This window comes from Nomascus leucogenys, chromosome 22a, assembly GCF_006542625.1.
Source record: "Nomascus leucogenys isolate Asia chromosome 22a, Asia_NLE_v1, whole genome shotgun sequence".
Lineage (NCBI taxonomy): Eukaryota > Metazoa > Chordata > Mammalia > Primates > Hylobatidae > Nomascus > Nomascus leucogenys.
The window spans coordinates 65,533,768-65,560,878 of record NC_044402.1 but is presented as its reverse complement, the minus strand read 5'-3'; the positions used below and the strand labels follow the sequence as shown (position 1 = coordinate 65,560,878).

At 41.0% G+C, this 27,111-nt stretch overlaps 1 protein-coding gene across 4 annotated transcripts; it reads left to right on the top strand.

Moving 5' to 3' along the window:
* The first annotated feature begins 16,323 nt into the window (after window positions 1-16,323).
* C22AH6orf141 (chromosome 22a C6orf141 homolog) lies at window positions 16,324-21,486 on the top strand. Of its 4 annotated transcripts, none has more exons than XM_030803678.1 (3): window positions 16,324-17,394; window positions 18,205-18,310; window positions 20,859-21,486. In XM_030803678.1, the coding sequence occupies exon 1, from the start codon at window positions 16,500-16,502 to the stop codon at window positions 17,244-17,246; it is 747 nt and encodes a 248-aa protein (XP_030659538.1). In that variant the 5' UTR covers window positions 16,324-16,499; the 3' UTR covers window positions 17,247-17,394; window positions 18,205-18,310; window positions 20,859-21,486. The 4 variants fall into 4 exon arrangements, with proteins under 4 accessions (XP_030659538.1, XP_030659537.1, XP_030659540.1 ...); XM_030803677.1 differs by having other exon boundaries at window positions 17,621-18,310; window positions 20,859-21,277; XM_030803680.1 differs by lacking the exon at window positions 20,859-21,486 and adding an exon at window positions 18,710-18,940 and having other exon boundaries at window positions 17,621-18,310.
* Window positions 21,487-27,111: the final 5,625 nt, after the last annotated feature.

The following is a 27,111-nucleotide window of genomic DNA, read 5'->3' as shown; positions in this document are numbered from 1 at the left end:
CCAATATTAAAATACACTATAAACCTTCTATAATTTTAAACAATGTAGAATGGTACATGATTATGCAGAACAGTAAGACAGAAAAAAAGTTCAGAAATAACAACAAATAGCTAGGAAAGTTTAGAGAAAGATAAAAGTGTAATCTCAAATCACTTGGGTAAAAATGCAGTTTTAAATAAATGATAATGAGACAACTGTACAGTAATTTGAAAAAAGTAAAACAAAATTGGATTCATAACTCACACTCTATACCACAATGAATTCCAAATTAATCCAAGATATAAAAAAATTTAAAAGCCAGGCAAGGTGGCTCATACCTGCAATCCCAGCATTTTGAGAAGCTGAGGCAGGAGGATTGCCTAAGCTCAGGAGTTCAAGACCAACCTGGGCAACATAGTTAGTTAGACTCTAGTCTCTACAAAAAAAACTTGTTTTAAAAAATTAGCCAGGTATGGTGGTGTGTGCCTGTAGTCCTAGGTACTCGGGGGGCTGAGGCAAGAAGATTGCTTGAGCCTGGAAGGGAGAGGCTGCAGTAAGCCGTGATTGTGCCACTGCACTCCAGCCTGGGCAACAGAGCAAGACCTTGTCTAAAATAAAAATAAAAATAAAAATAAAAAATAAATAAACAAATACTTTTAAAAAGAAGTCACACATTTACTAGAAGAAAACATGTGTTCGTTTTATTATAACCTAGAAATGAGGTTATAATATCTAAGTTATAACAAAAACTACAAACCAAATCAAATTTAGAAGCAATAAAAGAAAAAAAATTAAGCTCAGTACATTGAGTATAAATGTGTGGTGCATGTATATAATTGTTCAATTGCAAAACAGCATAGCTACAGCAATAATACAAATGACAAACTGAGAGAAACAATTAGCAACTTATGTCAGAGATAAAGGGCTATTTTCTACAACATGTAAACAGTCCCAAAAATTGAGAGGTGAAAAATATTTAAAACCGAACAGAAAAATGGGCAAGTGACATGGTTAATTCACAGAAAAATATAAACAAAGTGGCTGCTAAGCATATGAAAAGATGCTTAAATTCACTCAACAGAAAAATGCTATTTAAACTATAATGAGATACGATTTCTAATCTAGCAGATGGCCACAGTCAAAAATCTTGAAAATTAAATATTGATGAATTGTGGAAAATTGGCCTATATATACATTGGTACTGAGCACATAAAGTATTACATTTCCAGTGAGGGGAATTTAGTAATAGCTAATAAAGTACGTATGCGTTTACTCAAGCAATTCAACGTCTAGGAATTTACCCTGAGATTTCCCCCATGAATATAAAACAAATGTTTGTACAAAGTAATTCATGCTGATATATTATTTGTAGTTGCAACTTTTGGAAACAACCTAAATTCCCATGGTTAATAATCTAGTTGAATAGATTATGATACATGCACACAATGGAGCACTATTCTCCATGATATTTTTAAGAAAAAAAAAGCTAGGTGCACAAGAATAAGAAACGTACATCAACATAGATCTCTACTTATTTTGCAAATAGCAACTCAAAAAAATTAAATCAGAAACTTTTAACACAAAATGACCTATAAATAATGGAGACTGGACTAAGGACACACTCCCTTGAATATATCCCTTTTACATAGTTTTGAACAATGTATAAACCTGTGATTAAAAATAATATCAGGCTGGGTGCAGTGGCTCACGCCTATAATCCCAGCACTTTAGGAGGCCAAGGAGGAATGATTCCTTGAGCCCAGGAGTTTGAGACCAGCCTGAGCAACATAGTGGGACTCTGTCTCTACAAAAAATTAAAACAGAAAAACAAAAATAAAAATAATATCTACTCCCTAGTTCTATCCACTGAAAAGACCTACAACGACCCCTGAGAAACAATGACCATTCCTAGTATCCAGATCTTTGTTTCTAATACATGTTAGGAGGAGTAAGACTTTTCATAAAAAGTCTACTTCTAGGTCCCTGGCAAGGAAAGATCATCTTGGGCAAGAAAGTAACAAAGTGGGGGCCAGGGCACAGTGACTCAAGCCTATAATCCTAACACTTTGGGAGGCTGAGGCGGGTGGATCACCTGAGGTCACGAGTTCGAGACCAGACAAGCCAACATGGTGAAACTCCGTCTCTACTAAAAATACAAAAATTAGTTGGGCATGGTGGCACACATCTGTAATCCCAGCTACTCAGGAGGCTGAGGCAGGAGAATCGCTTGAACCCGGGAGGCCGAGGTTGCAGTGAGCTGTGATCGCATCACCGCACTCCAGCCTGGGTGATAGAGGGAGATTGTGTCTCAAAAAAAAAAAAAAAGTAAAGACAGAAAGTAATGAAGTGTGCGGACTAAATATGATCTTGTCAAAAGTAAACAAAACTGGTGTAACAGAACTGTAACTTGCCAAATTTGGTATAATTTGAGCATCAAAAATAACAATAATGGCAATGAATAACAGACTGATTTTTTAAAAATACTTGTGTCCACAATGATATAAAAACAGGGGTAGGAGAGGTAGCAAGCAAAAAAGCTTCTTTTCTTTTACAATTTAGAGGCGGGTTTTTGTTCTGTCGCTGGGGCTGGAGTGCAAGGACACAATCATAGCTCATGGCAGCCTCAACCTCCCAGGCTCAAGTGATCCTCCCATCTGAACCTCCAAAGTAGCTGAGAGTATAGGCACTGCCACTACTCCCCGGCTAACTTCTGTATTTTTAGTACAGATGGGGTTTCTCCATATTGCCCAGGCTGGTCTCAAACTCCTAGGCTCAAGTGATCTCTTCACCTTGGCCTCTCAAAGTGCTGGGATTATAGGCGTGAGCCACAGCACCGGGCCCAGCAGCTCTTCTTTATAGAAGAATATCTACTAAGAAATGAAGAAGGAATGACAAAATTAGAAAATTCCCATTTCAAAGAACTCAGTTTAATAATTGATTCAGGAAAGGATTATCAATGGATGGTTAAGTCAGTGCATGAGTGGCTGTTGGGAAACAAGATAACATAGTGTCAAACTCTAATCTCACAGGTTATTTATTAATTGCAAAGGGTAAAATGTACCTTTATAATGGGATATCTAGTAATTATCATCTTAAACAAGTAATCAAATTAGCATTAGTAATGGTGGAACAACCTAATACTGTAAGTCTTCTGATACGATGCAATGAGAAGTGCCATATGTTGCCTATGTAGAATTCTTGTCTAAAGTGTTTAAGCAGAAGCTAATCAGAAAAATCCAAAAGGTGGAACATTCTATTAAACAATTGGCCTGAATTCATTAAAAAAGTCAATGTCATAAAAAATTGAATGCTTCCTTCATCCTAGATTATAAGGAACTAAGGATTCTTAACCAACCGTAATTTATAAACCTGCAGGAGAATAAAATCTAAAATACACTTTTTGGGGACCACTGGAAAAAATTAAATATGGACTCTATATTAAATGATATTATTGGGTTAATGTTAACTTTCTTAGGTATAATATGGTAGTGGTTACATAGAAATTTATTTTTTTAATTCATCCTTGAGTATTTAATGGTAAACGTGGCATCTGTAATAATTTCAAATTGTTCTTAGTGAAGGATGTATACATGGTTGTATGTGTAAGGGAGGGTGGCAGACTGAGAGAGATGTGAAATAAAATATTTTAATGGTAAAATATTAATAATTAATGAATCCAGATCAAGGTTATAGAACTATTTATTATATCATTATTTGAACTATTGTTATGTTTGAGCCAAACTAAAGCTATTGATAAAAAGTAGCAGATTAATATGTACAAAAGACTGAAATAGAAGTCATCATAAATTTAATATAAAATATTATACTAAAAATGGTATTTTATTTTTAGTTTTCCTTGACTAAGGATATCTTCTTTCTCTATCTCTTCATCGGTAACCCAATGACTACTAATTATTAATAAATATTGACTTTTTAATGTTTTATTCTATTCAAAAACCTTAAACCCAGACATGAAAGAAAAAGTGTTAGCAGTAGATGATAGAAACCTAAGAAGGAAAAAATGCAGAAGTAGAACAAAGATGAATCACAGAGGAAAGAGGAAGCAGAGCTCCAAAGAGAAAAGAAATAGTAAGATAAATATGATAGAAATAAAGAGGAAAGTGCCAAATTAATTAATTCAACAATGGCATCAGGCTGAGTGCTGTGGCTCATGCTTATAATCCTAGCAATTTGGGGAGGCTGAAGTGGGAGGACCACTTGAGGCCAGGAGTTTGAGACCAGCCTGAGCAACATAGTGAGACCCATCTCTACAACGAATAATAATAATAATTAATAATAATAGTAATAAGAGGAAGAAAAAATAAACAATGGTATCAGGCACTGTTCTACGTATTAGAGATAGAGTGATAATGGTTAAACTGTGGTGAACAAAAGAAACAAAAATCCCACTTTCATTCTAGGAAAAAAAAAGGCATTTACTAAGTGATAGGCACTATTCTAGGGGCTATACATATATTATCTCACTTCATGAGATTGTACTTTTCTTCACCTACTTTTTCATGTGATGAAACTAAGGCAAACAGAAGGTAAGTATCCTGCCCAAGATTATGCAACTAGCATGTAGCAGAGGTAGGAATTACATCTAGGGAGTCTGGCTCCACCATTCACTCTTTTTTTTTTTTTTTTTTTTTTTGAGATGGAGTCTCGCTCTGTCGCCCAGGCTGGAGTGCAGTGGCGCAATCTCGGCTCACTGCAACCTCCGCCTCCCGGGTTCATGCCATTCTCCTGCCTCAGCCTCTCCGAGTAGCTGGGACTACAGGCGCCCACCACCACGCCCGGCTAATTTTTTGTGTTTTTAGTAGAGACAGGGTTTCACCGTGGTCTCGATCTCCTGACCTCGTGATCCGCCCGCCTCGGCCTCCCAAAGTGCTGGGATTACAAGCGTGAGCCATCCACCATTCACTCTTGAATTCTGCACTACACCACATTAGGAAGTAAGGAAGGGATTGTGCTATGGTTTCAATGTGTCCCCCAGAAAGTATGTGTTGGAAAGGTAATTCCCAATGCAACAGTATTGGGAGGTGTGGCCTAAGAAGAGATGATCAGGCCATGAGGGCTCTGGCTTCATGAATGGATGTATGTTCTTATTGAGGAAGTGGGTTTATTATTAAAGAGGAAGTTTGGCCCCCTGCACTCTCCTCTTTCTTGCCCTTCTACTTTTTCCTGTGGGCAGATGTAGTAAGAAGGCCCTTGCCAGACACTGGTCCCTCAGTCAGACTTTCCAGCCTCCAAACCATGAGCCAATAGATTTCTATTAATTGTATATTGCCTATTCTGTGCTATTCTGTTGTGGCAGCACAAAAGGGAAAAATGGATTAGGAAGGATTACATAAAAACTAAAATAAATAAATAAATAATAAAAATAAATAAATAAAAATAGAGGAGGAGGGAAGAGTGAGAAATTACAGAGAAAGAATAAAAAAGATGTAAATCACAGCCAGAGGAAAAGATTGCTATCAGTATTTAACTGAGAGAGGGCTAATTCCATGGTTTTCTTAATAAAATTATAGTATAGAAAATAAGAAAATAGCTGTGTGCTGTGGCTCATGCCTGCAATCCCAAAACTTTGGGAGGCTGTGGTAGGAGGATTGCTTGAGACCAGGAGTTTGAGACCAGCCTGGACAATATAGGAACACTTTATCACTACAAAAAATTACCTGGGTGTCATGGCTCACACCTGCATTCCCAGCTACACGGGAGGCTGAGGCAGGAACATTTGAGCCTGCGAGGCCAAGGCTGTAGTGAGCGTGACAGTGCCACTGCACTGCAGCCTGGGCAGCAGAGTGAGATCTTGTCTTTTTTTTTTTTTAAAGGGACCGGTCACAGTGGCTCATGCCTGTTATCCCAGCACTTTGGGAGGCCAAGGTGGGCGGGACACAAGGTCAAGAGATCGAGACCATCCTGGCCAACATGGCGAACCTCCGTCTCTACTAAAAATATGAAAATTAGCTGGGCCTGGTGGCGTGTGCCTATAGTCCCAGCTACTCAGGAGGCTGAGACAGGAGAACTGCTTGAACCCAGGAGGCGGAGGTTGCAGTGAGCCAAGATCATGCCATTGCACTCCAGTCTGATGACAGAGCGAGACTCTGTCTCAAGAAAAAAAAAAAAAGAAAGAAAAAGGAAAAGGAAAGAAAAGAAGCAAATAATATAAGTTTATCCTTAACAAAGAGGTTGAGAAAGAAGGAGGAGTAGAAGTAAGGAGCAGAATTGATTTATGAACAACTCAATGACCACAACTCAGCCTGCCTTGCCATTTTTCCCAAGCCTTGCCCTTGAGGGGTGAATTATGAAGTATATATAAGATAATGAAGGATTATTACTAACAGTTTCTTTGACTTCATGGACATTCCAGATCAACTTGTTTGCAAACTTGCCAAACAACAGACAGTATTTTCCACCCACCCACTCTTTGCTTTGTTGATATAACATAGCACATTTGTATGTCTTCACATGGAGCTAAATATTTGGAAAATGAAGTCTCTGTGGATATATTATTGAAGATTCCTCCAGTTGTTATAACCTAATTTGATCTTGTACATTGTAATAATATAATTGGAGGAAAAATTGCCTTGATCTTTTAAAAAATTTTTAATTATTATCTAATCCAGGTTTGATATTAAGATTGTGACTTTTTTATAACTATATTGAGTGATTGTTTTATTTGAAATATTTAATATTAACGGATATTGAGTCAAAGATTAAATTTTGTCTATTGGAGAGGTAAACTTTTGTTCGTGCTCAAGATGGATATGGGCTAAAGAACATTGGTTCTTTATTATCATCATTAAATGCTGACTCAATTACTGGTGATGCAATTTCCTGTTTAGTAATTTGCTGATTCAAACTCAGAGAGCCTCCTCTTAAATCTTGTTCTCTGACAAGAGAGAATGATGATGAATATACTTTAAAACTTTGGATAATGCAGGCAGCTGACACGGAATTACACTTTTAAAATCCCATTAAAGCAACAACTAATCAGAGTACTACATGAGTCATCCTTTGCAGTTATCTAGCTAACCTCATATTGTTTGTCTTTTAACCTGCAATTTCAAAATGTCTTGCCAACATCATTTAGGAGTTGCCATATCTCTATGGAATGAAAGTGCTTTTGAGAGAGAAAAAAGAGAGAGAGAAAAAGTCTCAGGGCCAGCCGGGCGCGGTGGCTCACGCTTGTAATCCCAGCACTTTGGGAGGCCGAGGCGGGCGGATCACGAGGTCAGGAGATCGAGACTACGGTGAAACCCCGTCTCTACTAAAAAATACAAAAAATTAGCCGGGCGAGGTGGCGGGCGCCTGTGGTCCCAGCTACTCGGAGAGGCTGAGGCAGCAGAATGGCGTGAACCCGGGAGGCGGAGCTTGCAGTGAGCCGATTGCGCCACTGCACTCCAGCCTGGGCGACAGAGCGAGACTCCGTCTCAAAAAAAAAAAAAAAAAAAAAAAAAAGTCTCAGGGCCACATGCTAAGTAAACTTAAGCCTCTTTTATCTTCTCCCGGGAAAAAAGAAAGATATTAGTCACTTAAAATTTAAGCTGAAGAAACCGTTTTAAAACAATTACTTCACTTTCCATTTAATCTCAGACCACTGGGGATATTTACAGTATTGCCACTCTCCCTCTTTTCCTATTTTCCCCTAAATTTATAACTTCCAACATTTGCTCTTCTATCCAAAAATTACGAGTCTGATTCTCATTATCTAGCTTAAGTCCTTGACTTCTACATCTTTCCCTGAGGACCTCATCAAAAACTATGCTTTGGGTCCACAATTCTAAAGAACAATGAACTTTAAAAATTAAATTTTAAAATTTGTTTACAGGTTTTATAGTGTACAAAGAGTTATCAGAAGAATTGTTTCGTCTGAACTCCATAATAACACCGGGAAGAAAGCAAGGCTGGTATTCTTTATACCTCAGAGATGAGAACATAGGGAGACTTGCCAAGGTAACATGACCCGTTCAGGTCTCCTGACTCAGTCCAGAAAAACAGCCAGGTGTTTTTCTTTGCATAGTCTGTGTTATCCAGGTCATGAAAACCTTAGTTATAAGAGGAAATATGATTAAGGTCTCATTTTAAAGGCTTGCTGTTTTTAACATCTGTCCATAATCAGGTTGAATTTTGTTTATATAGAGTAATCTCACTCTGTCCTCAAACCTGTGCTTTGTGTTCATTTAGGCTGTGTGTTTATTCTTTTTATTAATATTTATTCACCTTCAACCATATATAATAACCTTTTAGGGTAGGACTATGAAGATCTTTTATGCCATGTCTAAAAGTTTGACTTTATTTTTGTAGCTTCAGGGGTTGGAGAAGAAGGGATAGAAAAGAAAAAATATTTTAAGGCCAGGTGCAGTGGCTTACACCTGTAATCCCAGCACTTTGGGAGGCTGAGGCAGGTGGAACTCCTGAGCTCAGGAGTTAGAGATCAGCCTGGCCAACATGGTGAAACCCCATCTCTGCTAACAATACAAAAATTAGCCAGGCATGGCAGCGCATGCCTGTAACCCCAGCTACTCAGGAGGCTGGGGCAGGAGAATCGCCTGAACCTGGGAGGTGGAGGTTGCAGTGAGCTGAGATCATGTCACTGCACTCCAGCCTGGGTGACGGAGTGAGACGCCATCTCAAAAATAAATAAATAAATAGATAAATAAATAATTTGTAAGTGGGATCTACAGCACTTGGCTTAATATTAGATATATGGGATACAGATAACCTCTGAGAGAAAGGGAAGATCATAGAGTTTCCAGTTATGTAATTTTTGAGAATAAAGAATGCAAAAAAGGAAGACAAATTTAAGTAATGATAAATTCCGTTATAGAGATTTTGGATTTAGAGTGACTGCAGAACCCTCAGAAAAGAGTCCAGTAGAAAACTCCGTGAAACATTTTTCACTATATTAGACTGTGATAAGAAACAATCCCAAAATTTCATTGGTTTTCAACGACAAAAGTTTACTTCATGCTCAAAATACATACAAGCTGCTGCAGCTTCACTGGATTCTACTCAGCTCTGTTCTGTGTGTTGTCTTCATTCTGGGATTATGGCCAAGATAGCAGCCATGATATGGGGCATTCCCAGAGCCAACCTTGCAATGACTCTTTAAACTTCTGCTCAGATGCATCCAATGTCACATCTGCTTACATCCTATATGCTGCAGCAAGTCACATGACCAATGTCAACATCAGTGGAATGGGCAAGTGTATTTCTATAGAGGAAGCGTTGCAAATCACATAAAAAACAATCTCGTAAGTATGATCCTCCTTCAGGAAAAGGAAGTAAATAATTTGAGACAATAATATAATCTACCACAAGTCTAGTCTAGAGGTAAGCGGCATTGTCTAGAATAGAAATATAAATTGAAGAATCATCAGTGTCCAGGTTGCAGTTGAAGCCACGAGATGGTTAAAATCATAGAGAGTATTTTAGATTTACGATAAAAGAAATATCAAGAACAAAATTGCTGTATTTATATGCCTCCATTGCATCATAGCCTACAATGTTGCTTTGTTCAGAATACCCTATTTGTCACTTCTGTATCCAAATTCTACTTCTAATATATTGTACGGATTTGTTGTTCAGCTGAATGCTTTTCCATTATAGAAGCCAAAGAGGTCCCCAAAGGTTTTTCTGACTGTATCTTTTCTTTTATTGTCCTGTATTATCAAAGGGTAAGCAGGTGGTATAAACTCAGCCAAGTGGATACCTCTGAGTGGGATTTTGTTTCCTAAATACCTCAAGGACAAGTGAGAGAGTTCAAGTTTATTTATTGGGCTTGGTGGTTTATGCCTATAATCGCAGACTCTGGGAGACTGAGGCAGGTAGATCACTTGGGCCTAGGAGTTTGAGACCAGCCTGGCCAACATGGCAAATCCCTGTCTACAAAAAATACAAAAATTAGCTGGGCATGGTGGTGTGCACTTTAGACACAGCTACTAGGGAGGCTGAGGTGGGAGGACTGCTTGAGCTGGGGATGTTGAGGCTGCAGTGAGCCACGATAGTGTCACTGTACTCCAGCCTGGACAACACAGCAAAACCCTATCTCAAAAAAAAGTTTATTCAGCCTAGTGATGGAATCTGCTATGAGACTTCTCCTGTAATATTATCTGCAACAGCTTTTCTTTTTACCTATTTTAAAGTCTGATACATCTGCTTCCCCAACAAATCTGTGAGCTACTAATATCCTTATGTTAGTTAAGTCTATTTTCCTTAACTGAATTAGAGTTGGTATATTAGCCCAGGCTGCTCCATAATAAAATACCATAGATTGCATGGCTTAAATAGCAGAAATTTATTTTCTCACAGTTTTGGAGGCTGGAAGTCTGACAGCAAAGGGTCAGCATGGTTGGGGATTTTCTTCCTTGAGAACAATCTCTCTTCCCCTTCTTCTGAGGTCACAGTCCTAGGGGATTAAAGTCACTACTCTTATTACCTCATTTAACCTTATTATCACATTAAAAAAAACCCTAGCTCCTGACACATTCACATTGAGGGGCAGAGTTTCAACCTAGGAACTTTGGGGGTATATCATTCAGTATGTAGCTTTTGGTTTCTGTAGCTTCCAACTAAAGTATCCAAACCAGTACAGACAGAATTTCCCTGTTTCCAAGAAGCCTGTCTCAACTACTCCAGCTCTCATCACTTTCTTTCCTTTATTAAATTTCATTACTTTAAATTCCCTTTAGTAAATTGTCGTCCCAAATATACATGTTATTCTTAATTTTTCCTTATTTAATAACCTTAAAGGTAATCTAATTTGGTGGTGGTCAGACTTGGTGGCATATTAGAATCATCTGAGCAGATTTTTAAAATGCCAGTGTCCTAAGGTCCACTCCCTGCCAATTACATCCAAACCTCTCAGAGGGAGCCAAATAACATTTTTATTTACAAATATTCCCCTAGGTGATTTCAGTGCACAGCCAAATGTGAAAACTACTGAAGTAATTCAATCTTATTTATAAGTTGGAAAATTTAGCTGTTTTATGTCTATTAGTTTTGTTCCCCCAACCTGATTATAAACTCTAGTTACAGAAATTTTTGCATTTACTTAACAAGAATAATGTAGTTATATAGGATGGGTGCATATCTAGCAACCAATTAATAAGCTTCTTTGCATAAAGAAGCTTTATTATCCTTTTTTTTTTTTTGAGATGGAGTCTCGCTTTGTTGCCAAGGCTGGAGTGCAATGGTGTGATCTCGGCTCACTGCAACCTCTGCCTCCCAGGTTCAAGTGATTCTCATGCCTCAGCCTCCCGAGTAGCTGGGACTCCAGCTGTGCACCACCACACCTGGCTAATTTTTTGTATTTTTTTAGCAGAGATGTGGTTTCATCACGTTGGCCAGGTTGATCTCCAACTCCTGGCCTCAAGTGATCTGCCCACCTCAGCCTCCCAAAGTGTTGGGATTACAGGCATGAGCCATCACACCTGGCCTATGCAATGGTCCTTACTCTTAGTTACATGTTGATCATTTCAGATAGGGTGGTGCAAAAAATGGTCTTGCCTGCACCCCTCATTCAGTCTGATCGAATAGTATCAGGTGAGGCCTGAACTTCATGTACAACCATAGTTGAGAACCACCACTAATCTATTTCTTGATGAAATTGATATGTGAGTGAGCACAACCTGTCATAACATGGCAGGCTCATTTATCTCTAAAGATGAAAAATATTATCTGAATATATTTATTTATCAACTGACCTAATTAGAGTAAGTGGGCCTAAGAGTCTTTGCTGAAAGACTCTTGTCTGAATTGTGAATTCTGTTGCCAAAAGCACTAATGGACAACCAATCTGCCAATATTGTATAGATTCTCATAGAGTGTCACATTAACTCCACAACCAGATACAGAAACAAAAACTGTAGCTAATATGCTCAAAGAGAAGAGTTCTTCTTTGTCCTTCTACTTGCTACAACTCTGTATTTCCCATTTAAAAGTAAAATCCTACTAATGTATTGTTTTATTTGATTGATATATTTATTCAATTGATGCATTGCTGCATTTCTTAATCAGCCACTTCAAGCTGATTTTAACCAGGTAACTACAAATCCATTCCTGCTCCAGTGTGTCCCCCTCACTTTCTACCCACAATGTATGTGCCTACTTCATTTGGGAGTACAACATTATATGCTTTCTAAATTGACAAGTTTTACATTTTAGTGAACAAAGACCAGCAGGAACACTCCTGTACTAAAGAAAAATAAGTTAGGTTTATTTTTCTTGCTTCAGCGGCTAAGAATGCACCCTTTAGTAATTATGGGATAAGTCACTAAGTGGATTTGGGAGGGGCTTTGTATAGAATTTGGACTAGAGATGATAGTCCTAAATAAGATTTAAGGAAGCAGGAGCCAGTGCTGCATTAGATGTTGTCAAGAACTGGGATCAACTCCGTGATAGGGTACCTTGGTGACTTTTATCTAGGAAAGGAGAGGATTAAAGTAGATGTAGACCAGAAGTATCATTAGTAAAGGGTTAATAGTCATTTCTGTTAGCTATACGAGGGGGATGTTTAATCTTCTTTACGGTTTTTAGTGTCCTTGTCCGTCTTGTTCCAAACATGGTCACAAAGTGGCTTTATATAAACGATGCTTCTATTCTGAGTTTTGATAAAGTTCAGTTGGGATCACCATGGCCTGGCTACCTGAAGGGCCACTTTTTGCTTTCTCAGAATTTGAAAACTGTTGAATACACAAGTTTTTCAACTCAAGAATGTTATATCTGATTGGGGAAAAAAAGCTATGAAATATTGCTACAGGTGTAAATTAAAGGCAGAGGTCTGCAAGTGGAGAGTAAACCTTCGAAAGGCAGAATTGCTCAAATAACTGACAGTGTCATAAGTATGTAAAATAACTTCTAGTTCTAATAGGCAAAATAAGAGGGGCTGGTCTTTGGTTAGATTAGGCTATTAATTAAAGTCTTCTTTTGGCCCTACCAGGGCAGAGCGTGTGCTGATGATCCCCAACAATTTTACAGACCCCAGGAATATAAATTGCTTTATTACCCCTCATTGGCCTGCATATTTGTAGCTATACTGGGCACATCAGAGAGGAAGTAAATGGGTTCACTTTAGCGTCCTCTATCAGTCTTTTAGGCACTCTGAGATATTAAAGCACAACAGACACCACTATCCTAGAGGCAAGCTGCCTGTTTTTCTGGTTGATATTCTTTTTAGACTTTACTTTTTTGAAGACTGAGTTATTTAGCATTTCCCCTTCATGTTCTTTCATGCATTAATACATAACTTCTTGACATCTAGAAATTCAAGTGCAATATGACAAATGAGTCTGCTTCATTCTTCAGCAAATAACTTTTCCTCTTTTCTCATCCCCTACTCTAATATCTCATGCAATCTCCAATGGCAAGAAAACTATTTGAAAGCAATAAATGTTGTGGTTTACAATATATTTCCCTTAAAATACAGACACCTTATTGGAATTCTCCCAATATTCTTCAAGGAAAGAAAATATAGTATTCTTGTTGCCACTCTAAATAAGCAAAAAAGCTTTAGAGTTTATCTATACATATTTTTGGAAATGCTTCTCATAATGTCCATGAACCACTAGGTTAGAATTACTGAGGGATTTGCTACAAATCTGTATCCTAATCTCTACCCCAAACCTATAAGAACAGAATCTTTGTAAGGAAGATAAGACATTGAGCTGCAGGTAATTTTCATGTAGGTTAAGGTTAATTGATTATGTCCTAGTTCTGGACAGAGGATTGATGTATGTTACTGCATATATAAGAATAAAAACTTTAGGCCGGGTGTGGTGGCTCACGCCTGTAATCCCAGCATTTTGGGGGGCCAAGGTGGGTGGATCACCTGAGGTCAGGAGTTTGAGACTAGCCTGGCCAACATGGTAAAAGCCCATCTCTACAAAAAATACAAAATTAGCCAGGCATGGTGGCACATACCTGTAATCCCAGCTACTCAGGGGGCTGAGGCAGGAGAATTGCTTGAACCTGGGAGGTGGAGGTTGCAGTGAGCTGAGATGGTGCCATTGCACTCCAGCCTGGGCGACAAGAGTGAAACTCTGTCTCAAATAAATAAATAAATAAATAATAAAGCCTTTAAGAGGATAAGCAATTTGGCTTGTTCCTCCAGATGTCTCTATCACCTAGAAGAGTAGCATATAGTTAGTAATTAGTGGTTATGTAAATGAACAGAAAAGAACATGAAGTCACAGGCTTAAAATATGAAGGTAATTTAGAGGTCATTTTGGAGCAAGGATTTAAATAAGTTAGAATTTTGGCTCCACTGTTTATTGGTGTTTGACCTTGGGCAAACACTTAACCTCTTTGCACTTCAAAGGTTTCAAGGAGACCAACGAAATATTACTACTTTCACAGTTTGTTGTGAAGAATAAGTGTGTTTAAATATAGACAGTGCTTAGAAAAATTCTTGGCTAAAACACTCAAAAATTTGAGTTCATTGTGATTGAGAAGTAACTAGCCCAAGGTCAGGCATGTGTATTTTTTGGTTGTTTTTGTTGTTGAAGAGACAGGGGTCTCACCATATGGTGCAAGCCAGATTCCAACTCCTAGGCTCAAGAGATCCTCCCACCTCAACCTCCCAAACAGCTGGGATTACCAGTAGGTGCCACTGTGCCCACTAAGGTCAGGCTTCTAATCAGCCACGTCTGACCCAGATTTTCTCACTCCTCCACTATCACTTTATTTCTTTATATGACTTGGCAGACATCAAAAGTCCTCCCTTTCCAAATATCTCACTATACTACTTTGTTTTTTACATATGCAGAATTTTTCACCATTGCACTCATTTTTCTAAATCAGGCAGGATTTAGATTTCTCTTTCTTTCCTTTCTTTTTTTTTTTTTTTTTGACAGATTCTTGCTCTAACACCCAGACTAGAGTGCAGTGGTATGATCCTGGCTCACTGCAACCTCCCCTTCTCCGGTTCAAGCGATTCTCCTGCTTCAGCATCCCAAGTAGCTGGGATTACATGTGCATACCACCATGCCTGACTAATTTTTGTACTTTTTGTAGAGACGGGGTTTCACCATGTTGACCAGGCGGGTCTCAAACTCCTGGCGTCAAGTGATCCACCGGCCTCAGACTCCCAAAATGCTGGGACTACAGGTGTGAACCACCACACCCAGCCATCAGTGGGTTTTTTATAAAACAAACAGCCAAGGATGAACTGGAAACCACAAACCGAGCTCTTTTTCTATGACCTAGCCTCCCCGGTTAACCTTAGGCAAAGAGTAGTGGTCAGCGGGCCTGCCTATGGGTAAATTCTAAAAGCCTCTCCAGAAACACTTACTTTTTTTAACCCCTGTGGTTAAAGAGGACGGGTGGGTGCAGAGGGAATTTTATAGACGACACACACACAAACAATTTTAAGTCCTGAAAAAATTCATTTGGATGTTTGTTTTGCTTCTGTTTTATAGCTTGTTTTAAATCAAAGACTACACCTTCCTGAGACAAGCGTTGATTACACACAAAATGAAGACTGGCCAAGGCCGTGGCTCAAGCCTGTAATCCCAGAATTTTGGGAGGCCCAGGCCGGTGTGTGGGTAGGGTGGGGGATCCCGGGTATCTCGTAAGCCCAGGAGTTCCAGACCAGCCTGGGCAATACAGAAGAGCCCCACCCCTACCATCTCTTAAAAAAATAAAAATAAAAAATAAAAAGCCGGGCATGGGGGTGCGCGCCTGTAGTCCCGGCTACTTGAGGGGCTGAGGTGGGAGCCTGGAAAGTCGAGGCTGCGCCATTGCACTCTATCCTGAGCTACAGAGCGAGACCATACCTAATGGAGGGAGGGAAGAGGGAGGGGGAGCGGGGAGAGGGAGAGAGAAAGAGGGAAAAAAGCAGGAGGAGGAAGAGGAGGTGGAGGACACAGGTGTGACCATTGTCCTCCAGAGCTACAGATTCTGCCATTCTAAAGAAAGAAGGACAAAGAAACCAAAACCAGTTTCTCCAAGGCTTCAACTTTTCAGTCTGACCTTTTGATCTACATTCCATTATTTTGGTGGGAGTGGATTCGGAGTGGACAAAAACCCTTTTCAGAATTAGATCAGATAATTAAAATGCAAACAAACTTCTTTGTTCCTTCACCTCAAGGAGCGTCCTTGGAAAGCAAACATACTTCGGGGCATTTCAGGAGAGGCGCAGTGCGAGGGTGTCCTTTGCGCCTCAGCTCCGGAGAAAAACGAAAGGTGGGTGGGAAACTAGGATAGAGGTGTAAAGTAAGAGGGGACTGAATCAGCGAATGTCAAAGGGAGCAGGGCTCCGGACAGGGGTAGGAGGAAGAAGAAGAGTGACTGGGGCTTGTGTCAAGCTTCTGAATGGCTAGACAGCCGCCAGGTGGGAGAGGCGGAGGGCGAGGAGGCGGGTTCCGCATGTGGTTACCCTGGGGCTGATCCAGTCTTCAGCTCTCGCGGGCTGGGAGTCCGGGGCGGCAGCAGAGGCCACACCCAGGGCTTGCTGGTCCCGCGCTTTCCGGGGCTGAGCAGGCGCTTGCTGCTTGAACCGGTCAAAGAAGGAACGAATGAATGACCCTTTTGCCAGGATGGAGACCCGGGGGCCTCAGGGAGCTGCGAATCCCATGGAATCCTCCCGCAGCCAGGGGGACCTCGGGCCTTTTCCGCGCGAGGTAGAGCGCGGGGCTCCGCTGGTTCCGGGCGCCCGGAATCTCGCGACGGCGGGGGCGAGCCGAAGCCAGGGCGGCGGCCACGAGGACAGATCGGCAGTTCGGGCCCTCGGACCTCGGGCCGGGGCCGGGGCCGGAGAGGAATTGGACCGTGAGTCCTGGGTCAGAGAGAAAGTGCTCTTTCTCCTGCACCCGGAGAGGTGGTTAGGGACTCGAGGGGACCCTGCACGGGAAGAGGTGGCCGGTGCAGAGGACCTTGCTCATGCGGGTGGAGAAGACCACGGCGAGGAGCCCAATTACCCTTCTGTCTTTCAACGAGAAAAGCGAATTTCTGGCAGGCGTGTAGCCCCGCCGCGGGACCCAGCAGAGCCACCCAAATACGTGCTTGTGCGGGTGGAGGATTATCACTTAACACAAGAAGTGTCGCAGACCTCCTGGGCCAAGGGTCGCATGACCACGAGGACTGAGGAGCACTCCGTGACCGCGCTCACTTTTCGCAGCAGTAGAGAGGGACAGCCTGGGGGACGCCGGGCCCCTGCTGAACCCCGGGCTCTCCAGGCACGAACAGGGGCACCCCGCGTCCACGCCGCGGAGAGGAGGGTTTCACCGTCTCCAGGGACCTGGCTCGAGGAAATTGAACTCTAAAGAGCAGCCCGAGAAATGTTCCGGGATGGCGGGTGAGCGATCATCCTTAAAAGAAAATGCTATTCTGGGAGCTCCAACCTGCAGTTAACCTACAGAAGGAAACTTTTGAGAGGCTGGCGCAGCGCTTCAGGGAGGCGGATTAAGAACTGTAAGCAGCATAATACCTCCTTTGTGGCTTGAATTCCTAGGCGGTCTGGGGACCTAAGTCATTCAGAAGAGGGGGAGAAAAGATATTTTTCAGATTGGCAGAATGTGGGAGTTTTGAAATGAGAAAACCTGTTGTTAATTTGCATTTTGGAATAACTCTCAATTGATCTCTTTTCTGTCCTCCCCCACCCCGCCCCCTCCTCACCCACCCTCTTGTTTCTCTTTAGGACCTAGAAACAGAAGTGAAGTTTGAAGTCTGCTCTCTGCAAAGAGGGTGGGAGTGGGTGGAGAAGAGCCTTATTTTAAAAGTCAAAAACAGAAAGTAAAAAGAAATGGGAAAATAAAACCAAAGCAGCGAGTGACTCTCTTCTGATGTGCACTTTTCATTTTTCTCCCCCGCATTTCAGTGTTAGAAAGAAAAAGAGAGGAGCTAGGGAAAGAAGGAGTTGGGGACAGAAGACTAAGATTTCAACATGAAATTCCATTTACAAAAGCTTTACCGCAAACAATAGCTAATTTAGTCCTGTAAACATGCATTTATCATACATTTTAATTTTAATATTAGAAATACTGCATGTAAATGTTCTGATCTAAAGGTAGATAGCAATATGTAGTTTGCCATAAAATGAATGCATGTCTTATTCTTTTCCATAGTTCTTCATTAATGAGACTTGTAGTCAAGAATAGATTGAAAATACCGTTCTCCTGGTGTAGTTAAAAAAAATCTCTTCTGGTACTACTGAAACAACTAATTTTTCTTATTTTGTTTATTCCTCTTTGTTATTAAATACCATCTGAATTAACTCCTTAGTAGTTGGCCTGGCTGGAGCTCTGTGAGGAGCAAAGCAGCCCTCTCCAGGTGAACTGCTTGACTTTACCACCTGAAGGAGTATTTACTGCAAGAATTAACAAAGCAGGTAGGACTCTGGCTTTTGATGAGCAAATGGTTGAAAAGTGCCTCCTTCCCCAGTCTTCCCTTTTGCCTTCATTTTTAGTTTGGAGCTTGAAATGTTCTCAAAAGATCATCTGATCCACCTCTTGCCGCCTGGCAGGCCAGATAGATAAGACGCCCCTGTTTTACTCATGAGCCAACCTAGGCCTAGAGGTCTTGTAGCATGTCTAAGTCACACAGCTAGTAATTGCATATGCTTACTAAGTGAATGAAGAATGTGATAATCTCCCTCCTAAAGGTTTGGGGTGGCCTTTAGAGGTTTTATTTGACCCTTACTTAGGGGTCAAAAGATGCCTGAGGATATCCTAGGTTTTCTTTTTTTTTTCTTTTTTTTTTGAGATGGAGTTTCTCTCTTGTTGCCCAGGCTGCAGTGCAATGGCTCGATCTTGGCCTACCACAACCTCTACCTCCAGGGTTCAAGCGATTCTCCTATCTCAGCCTCCTGAGTAGCTGGGATTACAGGCATGTGCCATCACCCTGGGTAATTCTGTATTTTTAGTAGAGATGGGGTTTCTCCATGTTGGCCAGGCTGGTCTTGAACTTCCAACCTCAGGTGATCCCCCTGCCTCAGCCTCCCAAAGTGCTGGGATTACAGGTATGAGCCATCATGCCCGGCCAATATCTTAGGTTTTCTAACTCATGTTTATGAGAAGTACTAGACTCACCTTAATGTTCCTGAATTCTGCAAGGCCTTTTGGCTGGAGAGTCATCACTAGCAGTTCTTTGGCCTGTGAGACCCTCACTTGGGAGAGGAATTCAGCATCTGAGCTCATCTGTGTTCAAAATTGCTTGACAGGTAGAAAAGATTCATCCCTTAAAATGAACATCTTTTCCTTAACAACCCTCCCTGACTCCAGTGGGAGATTAACTTGCTTGGCATATAAGTTTCAGACCTGAGCTTATTAATTTGGTTGAATCATCACATGCCCCAGGTGACTGATCATTGAATATAGAGAACAAAAAAAGTCTCTTTCACAATAACCAAAAATGGTAAGTAGCATCACTCAGCTGCCTTCTCTGGAGGCAATCTCTGGAGTTCAGCTGCTTGGATTCAAAACTGGCTCTACCTCTTTATTAACTTGTGTCCTTGGGCAAGTTGCCTTATCTCTGTGTGCCTCTGTATCCTGATTTGTTAAGTGGGGACAATAAATAGTATCAACTTCCTAGAGAGTTTTTTTGTTGTTGTTGTTGTTTTAGGGTTAAGTTAAACGAAAATACTTAGAACCCTGTCTGTCATACAATAAATCCTCAAAGTTAGTTACATTTTTTATTATTAGCATGGTTATTATTTAGTTCACTTTTCATCCTAACTAGGCTTTAGTCTTTGTTTAGTAACAAAGAGCAGAAATTGTATAATACAAGAAAGTTAATGAAAGTCAAACTGGTGATTTTTAATAAGACTCTCTGTACTCCTGAAAGAAAGGACTTATTTCTAGCTTTTCCCAACCTTTAATGGATCAGTAAGTATATTTCTTAAATTCTTTAGAAATGACCTTCACATCTTGTATAGGGACTCATGGTAAAGCTCAAAAGGACTAAGGTACACTATGCTTAACAGTCGCTGAAAAGATTTTACATATCGCCTAGTTCTGGGCAGATGGGAGCTTTGAGTACTTTGACCTGTCAGGTTAGTTAGTTTTCCCTCTGGGATTTTAAATCTGATGCCCTGTTGTCTAGAAAAGCAGAATAGACACAATTTGTTTTCATTTTGTCTTTCAGTCAAAAATGTATTTAGTCGTTAGCTTAACTCCTGTAAACCAAATATGTTTGAGTTAATTTTGTTTTTTTTTTTTTTTGAGACGGAGTCTGGAGTCTCGCTCTGCCGCCCAGGCTGGAGTGCAGTGGCGCAATCTTGGCTCACTGCAAGCTCCGCCTCCCGGGTTCACGCCATTCTCCTGCCTCAGCCTCTCCGAGTAGCTGGGACTACAGGCACCCGCCACCACGCCCGGCTAATTTTTTTGTACTTTTAGTAAAGACGGGGTTTCACCGTGGTCTCGATCTCCTGACCTCGTGATCCGCCCGCCTCGGCCTCCCAAAGTGCTGGGATTACAAGCGTCAGCCACCGCGCCCGGCTTTGTTTTGTTTTTGAGACAGTCTTGCTCTGTCGCCCAGGCTGGAGTGCAATGGTGCGATCTTGGCTCACTCCAAGCTCTGCCTCCCATGTTCACACCATTCTCCTGCCTCAGCCTCCCGGGTAGCTGGGACTACAGGCGCCCACCACCATGCCCGGCTAGTTTTTTTGTATTTTTAGTAGAGACGGGGTTTCATCGTGTTAGCCAGGATGGTCTTGATCTCCTGACCTTGTGATCTACCCGCCTCGGCTTCCCAAAGGGCTGAAATTACAGGCGTGAGCCACCACGCCCGGCCTGTTTGAGTTAATTTTAAGTGAATTTTTTTTTTCCTTTCCTCACTGTGTTTCAAGCAATGAAAATTTATTTTTAAAGTGCTTACTCAACTTCCCTATTAATTGCCTACAACATGTAAGTCGAAATACGGTTGAATTTGCTTCACAGGTGTTCCTGATCCAAGCAGAACTGTGTTATTTGAAGAGCCTGAGAAATCTTATACCATTTACAAGTGTCCTAGGAGTGCATCCAACCTGAAACTTGGGCATCCTCAATACTAAGAAATCTCTGAGAATGGCTGGGTCTTGGCTCTTTGATCTTACCTCTACTCCACTGAAAAACATGATTATCTAAAATTATGTTAGGTGGATGAACCACATCAAAGACTTCCAGAAGCCACTCCAGTGACCATAAGATAAATGTCAGAATCACATAACCCCCAGGATCAGGCAAGTGTTATCCTCTCTTAAAACTCTTCGTTTACAACCATGATCTCCTGTTGGGAATCATTACATTTGACTTGCTGCTTATTTTTGTTGGATGTTACCAGTGCTTGGTGATAAAACTTGATGTGGCTCTTTGCTTTGAAAAAGAAAAAACTTTATTAAAAGAGAAAGTTATACACACTGCATAAAAATTGGGGAAATATTATGAAGAAAAAGAAGATTATAATAAAGGAAACAAAAATTTACAGATGACCCCAAATCTCTTTTAATATTTGGCATGTTTCAAGCATGAGTTTTTTGTTTTGTTTTGTTTTTGTTTTATAGAGATAGCACCTTGCTATGTTGCCCAGGCTAGTCTTTTTTTTTTTTTTTTTGAGACAGAGCCTCGCTCTGTTGCCCAGGCTGGAGTGCAGTGGCGCGATCTCCACTGACTGCAAGCTCTGCCTCCCGGGTTCATGCTATTCTTCTGCCTCAGCCTCCCGAGCAGCTGGGACTACAGGCGTTTGCCATCACGCCCGGCTAATTTTTTGTATTTTTAGTAGAGACGGGGTTTCACCGTGTTAGCCAGGATGGTCTTCATCTCCTGATCTCATGATCTGTCCACCTCGGCCTCCCAAAGTGCTGGGATTACAGGCGTGAGCCACCGCGCAACCGGCCTGCCCAGGCTAGTCTTAAAATCCTGGACTCAAGCAATCCTCCTGCCTTGGCCTCCCAACATGCTGGGCTTTAGGCATCAGCCACCATGCCCAGGCAAGTATGGTTTTATTTTATTGTATTTTCATGTGTATATACCTACATATATACATACATCTTTCTAAGCATAAACTGTATAAAGTAGTATTAATGTAACCTCTGTATATTTTCTGAATATTGTCTTTATATAAACAAACATATACTGATGCTACTCAAGATGTGTTCTGTGAAACGGCAGCATGGGCATCTCCAAGAAGGTTTTTAGAAAAGTAGAATCTCAGGCCCCATTCCAGATCTGCTGAATCAGAATTCGCATTTTGTCAAGATCATTGGATGATTCACATTAAAGTTTGAGAAACATTGATATATTCTCATATATTTAGTTCTGTATCCTATTTTGTCACTTACCAAAACTAAGAAGTTTTTTTTATTCTGTATTCCCAATTAACTATTAACAATGCCATGAAGATAATAATTCGTAGAGTTTTGAACACATTTAAAGATTACAGGAAGGTGAAAGAGGATGTGAATTGGTAAATTGGCGAACAGATCTCTATGAAGCTTTATAGTGTCTTTTTTAAAGAGCCTTATTATTTGAAAGTTTGTCCTAATGATCCATCGACTCATCATTGGATTTCAAACTATTTCAGAAATGTAGCTATTTTGTTGTCTAGGAATATGAAATAATACATTATGAAAAACTCCTGTAAGGGTGAAAAAGCAGGAAGTCATTAACACATTGCACAATTGCAATTCTGCAGGCTGAGTCAGAACTTGTCAGCCACTTGTGATGAATTGAAAAGGTGGAGCCAGAATTTGAATCAACTGATTCAGATAGGTAAACAAAGGGCTGTGACTCTTGAACACCATGACATCTCTATAACTGCAGTCAGTACTTTGCTCTGTAATTAGGGAGGGCAAATCTGTGAATTTACTTCTCTAGATGAAGATAAAGTCCAGATTACTTTGGAGAGAGTAAGGAGTTATGATTGGTTTTCAGGCATTATACAGCCAATAGTCTCAAACAAAACATTAAGACTTGGTTATCTCCAAAGCAAGGAATTTACCAAATTCAAACTTACATTTCTAACCTTAAAACAGAACAAGAGGCCGAGTGCGGTGGCTCACGCCTGTAATCCCAGCACTTTGGGAGGCCGAGGTGGGTGGATCACCTGAGGTCAGGAGTTCAAGACCGGCCTGACCAACATTGAGAAACCTCATCTCTACTAAAAATACAGAATTAGCCGGGGTGATGGCGCATGCCCATAATCCCAGCTACTCAGGAGGCTGAGGCAGGAGAATCACTTGTACCCGTGAGGTGGAGGTTGCGGTGAGCTGAGATCGCGCCATTGCATTCCAGCCTGGGCAACAAGAGCAAAACTCCATCTCAAAATAATAATAATAAACAGAACAAGAGTATTTTGAGGAGACTAAGCCCTCCCCAAAATAGAACAAACAGAGGCTGTGTTTTGCAGAGCTTGGTATAATAAGAGTCAGCCAACATCATTTGTGCTTGGCAGGGAAGTGAAGGCAGGTAGGGCAATAGGAAAGCTTTGTAGTGGCAAAGATGATCTTACCCATTCCTCAGCTTGACTAAATTTTAGATAAGCTTCTTCTCGACTTAGGTCCTTGACTTTCCTTTTCTTAGAGCATTTACTTTAGAAGACTTTCAATTGTAAATTCTTTCTCTGCCCCTTTGATATATAAATCTAAGAAAGATCCAGGTATGTCTTTCTTAAGGACCTAGGAGCCATTCCTTTGAAATGTAATCACTGAAAACAAACCAACCAACCAACCCAGAGGTCTCTAACTATCAGTCTCTGTGGGAGGGTGGAAGCCCAGCTTCTCAGAGTGCCAGTCAGCAAACATAGATGGCATAATCACATTGAGCAATGTCCCTCTTAACATTGTCTCATAGTTTTTCACTAGCTCACCCTGATGCTTAAAACGTTCCCACCTTTTGTTTCAAAGGGATTAAGTTCAATCTCTCTCCCCTAATGCAATAGTTTTTGTTTTTTCATTTGTTTTTTGAGACAGAGTCTCACTGTGTTGTCCAGGCTGGAGGGCAGTGGTGCAATCTTGACTCACTGCAACTTCCACCTCCTGGGTTCAAGCGATTTTCCTGCCTCAGCTGCCTGAGTAGCTGAGACTACAAGTGCATGCCACTATCCCAGCTATGTTTTTTTTTGTTTGTTTTTGTTTTCTTTTTTTTTTTTTTTTAACTTTTTTTATTTTTAGTAGAGACGGGGTTTCGCCATGTTGGCCAGGCTGGTCTTGAACTCCCGGCCTCAAATGATCCACTTGCCTTGGCTCCCAAAGTGCTAGGATAACGGGCGTGAGCCACCATACCCAGCCTCTAATGCAATAGTCTTGAATAAAGTTTTCCTTGCTGTTTAACTCTGTCCCATGCAATTACTCTTTAACAATAGTGGAAAAAGAAAGGCTTTAGTTATGTTCTGCTTGGAGCCTATTGGCATGGGGGGGCTGGAGGCAGGTGATCTAGAAGGACAGCTTCTTACATGATTCGTTTGGGGATTTCTTAGGTGGTCCCTGAGTTGGAAAAAAAAGAGAGAGAGAGAGAGAGAAAGCTGGCAATCACTGACCAAGTCCTGACCTTTTGAGCTGATTGCTCCAGAGGCTGTGTTTTGACTTCCCGGATTGTGACTTCCTTGTCACAAAACTTGTAGGTTGGAATTCTGTAATAAATGGTATCAACCTCATAAGTTTTTTTCAAGGATTAAGGTTAATAAAAAATTCTTAGAACAGTGTCTGGCATATAATAAATACTCAAAATTTATTATTATTATAATTAGCAGTAGTGGTAGTGGCAGTGTGTTCAGTTTACTTTTCTTTTCTTTTCTTTTTTTTTTTTTTTTGAGATGGAGTCTTGCTCTGTCGCCCAGGCTGGAGTGCAGTGGCACGAAATTGGCTCACTACAAGCTCCACCTCCTGGGTCCACGCCATTCTCCTGCCTCGGCCTCCCTAGTAGCTGGGACTACAGGCGCCCACCACCACGCCCGGCTGATTTTTTGTATTTTTAGTAGAGATGGGGTTTCATCATGTTAGCAAGGATGGTCTCGATCTCCCAACCTCGTGATCCACTTGCCTCGGCCTCCCAAAGTGGTGGGATTACAGGCATGAGCCACCGCACCCAGCCTTCAGTTTACTTTTCAATCCAGTTAGGCTTTAGTCTTTAATGACAAAAAGCAGAAGACATACAGCACACACACACACAAAATCAAATCCAAACCAGTGGTTTTTACTAAGACTCTTTTCTGTCTTTTTTCATGTTTTACCATATATGATCTGGTCATTGTCTATATATATATGGACAATATATATATATATGACAATATATATATATTCAGTCTTTCATTTGTGTTAGACCAATCCTTAAGACAGAGTTAGAAACTGAAAAACCCAGTGATAAAATTCTGGAAGATTTAGTCACAGATTTCTTTTATGGAGATAATCACATTACACTTGTTTATTAGAAACATCCAGAATGCAGCCTTGCAAGTAGCTTTTTTATGGAGGTGAAATATGCTTTGGCATAGTTTAATCCTGTTGACATCCAAAATGCTATGTAATGGATTAGTGCCACTTACTGAAAGCAAAGTCAAGTCTGCATAAGTCCACCTAGGCATGCGGTATTACTTAGTGGTTACTGGGGTTATAGCATACATAAGCATTACCTTAAGACTGCGTGACTTGTTCCTGGTCCAAACCCCTGAGTGTTAAATTTGCTTTGTGTGACCATTGGACCATCCTTAGGCCATTTTCTACCTTCAAAACATCTTGTGACTTTGAGCTTATTTGGAAAGGCCATGAAATCCATGGAAAATTGGGCACAATTGGATATCTTGAATTCAACTTACTTGGAAGAGGAAAAAGGAGGTATAAGAGGTACCACATAATTTTTAACAAAGCTAGAGAACTTTCAGGGAGGACTTTGGACTGCAGTCAACTTCTGTAAGGATTCTCTAACTGGTGTCCCTGTGTCAGGAAAAGCCCTAAGCCTACCTATGGACTTTCCAATCCAGCCTCAATGTTATCCCAGGCCCTTGAGGTTATAGGGTTTATGCTACAGTCTTTCTATCCTAACTGGATGGAATAATGTACAAAGTTACAAATGAAATAACCTTATATTAGAAATTGGTCAAGCTGGGTGCAGTGGCTCATGCCTTTAATCTCAGCACTTTGGGAGACTGAGGTGGGTGGATCACCTGAGGTCTGGGGTTCGAAACCAGCCTGACTAACATGGTGAAACCCCGTCTCTACTAAAATACAAAAAATTAGCCAGATATGGTGGTGCGCACCTGTAATCCCAGCTACTCGGGTGGCTGAGGTAGGAGAATCGCTTGAACTCAGGAGGCAGAGGTTGCAGTGAGCCAAGATCATGCCACCACACTGCAGCCTGGGTGACAGAGTGAGACTCCGTCTCAAAAAAAAGAAAAGAAAAGAAAAGAAAGAGATTGGTCATTTTTCTCCCTGTTTAGGATTCTGTTGCAGTGGAAGAAAGGGGATTCTCTGACCTATATATTCAGTGGCATGCTAAGGACCAGGCAATGGGTGGGGTTTGCTCGGGAGAGAACAATAAGCAGTGCATCGTCATTAGAGATTTTAAAGCCAGGCTAAAAAGACTTTCTGCTTTCTTTTTTTAGATGGAGTCTCACTCTTGTTGCCCAGGCTGGAGTGCAATAGCGCGATCTCAGCTCACTGCAACCTCCTGCCTCCCGGGTTCAAGCTATTCTCCTGCCTCAGCCTCCTGAGTAGCTGGGATTATAGGCACCCGCCACCACACCCAGCTAATTTTTGTACTTTTAGTAGAGACGGGGTTTTGCCATGTTGGCCAGGCTGGTCTTGAACTCTTGACCTCAGGCGATCTGCCCGCCTCAGCCTCCCAAAGTGCTGGGATTACAGGCTTGAGCCACTGAGCCTGGCCTCTGCTTTTATTACTGTCATGTAGTTAGTGATAAAATGCTTCTATCTGAAAAAAAATTTGTTGTTCTAAATTCTAAAAAATTCTCATGATTATTGCTTAAATTTTAGTAAAGCAGATGTAATTTTCAAATTAGCACATTTTTATTTTTCTTTACTATATTTTTTCTGTGTGGAAGATCATTGAAAAGCCTCTGTGTTGTCCTCCTAATGTCTCTGTCTCTGTCACCGTCTCTCTCTCTCTCTCTCTCTCTCTCTCTCTCTCTCTGTCTCTCTCTCTGTCTCACACATAAACTCAACTAAATGCATTCGTTGTGAGAGTAAATTTTTTTTTTGTTTTT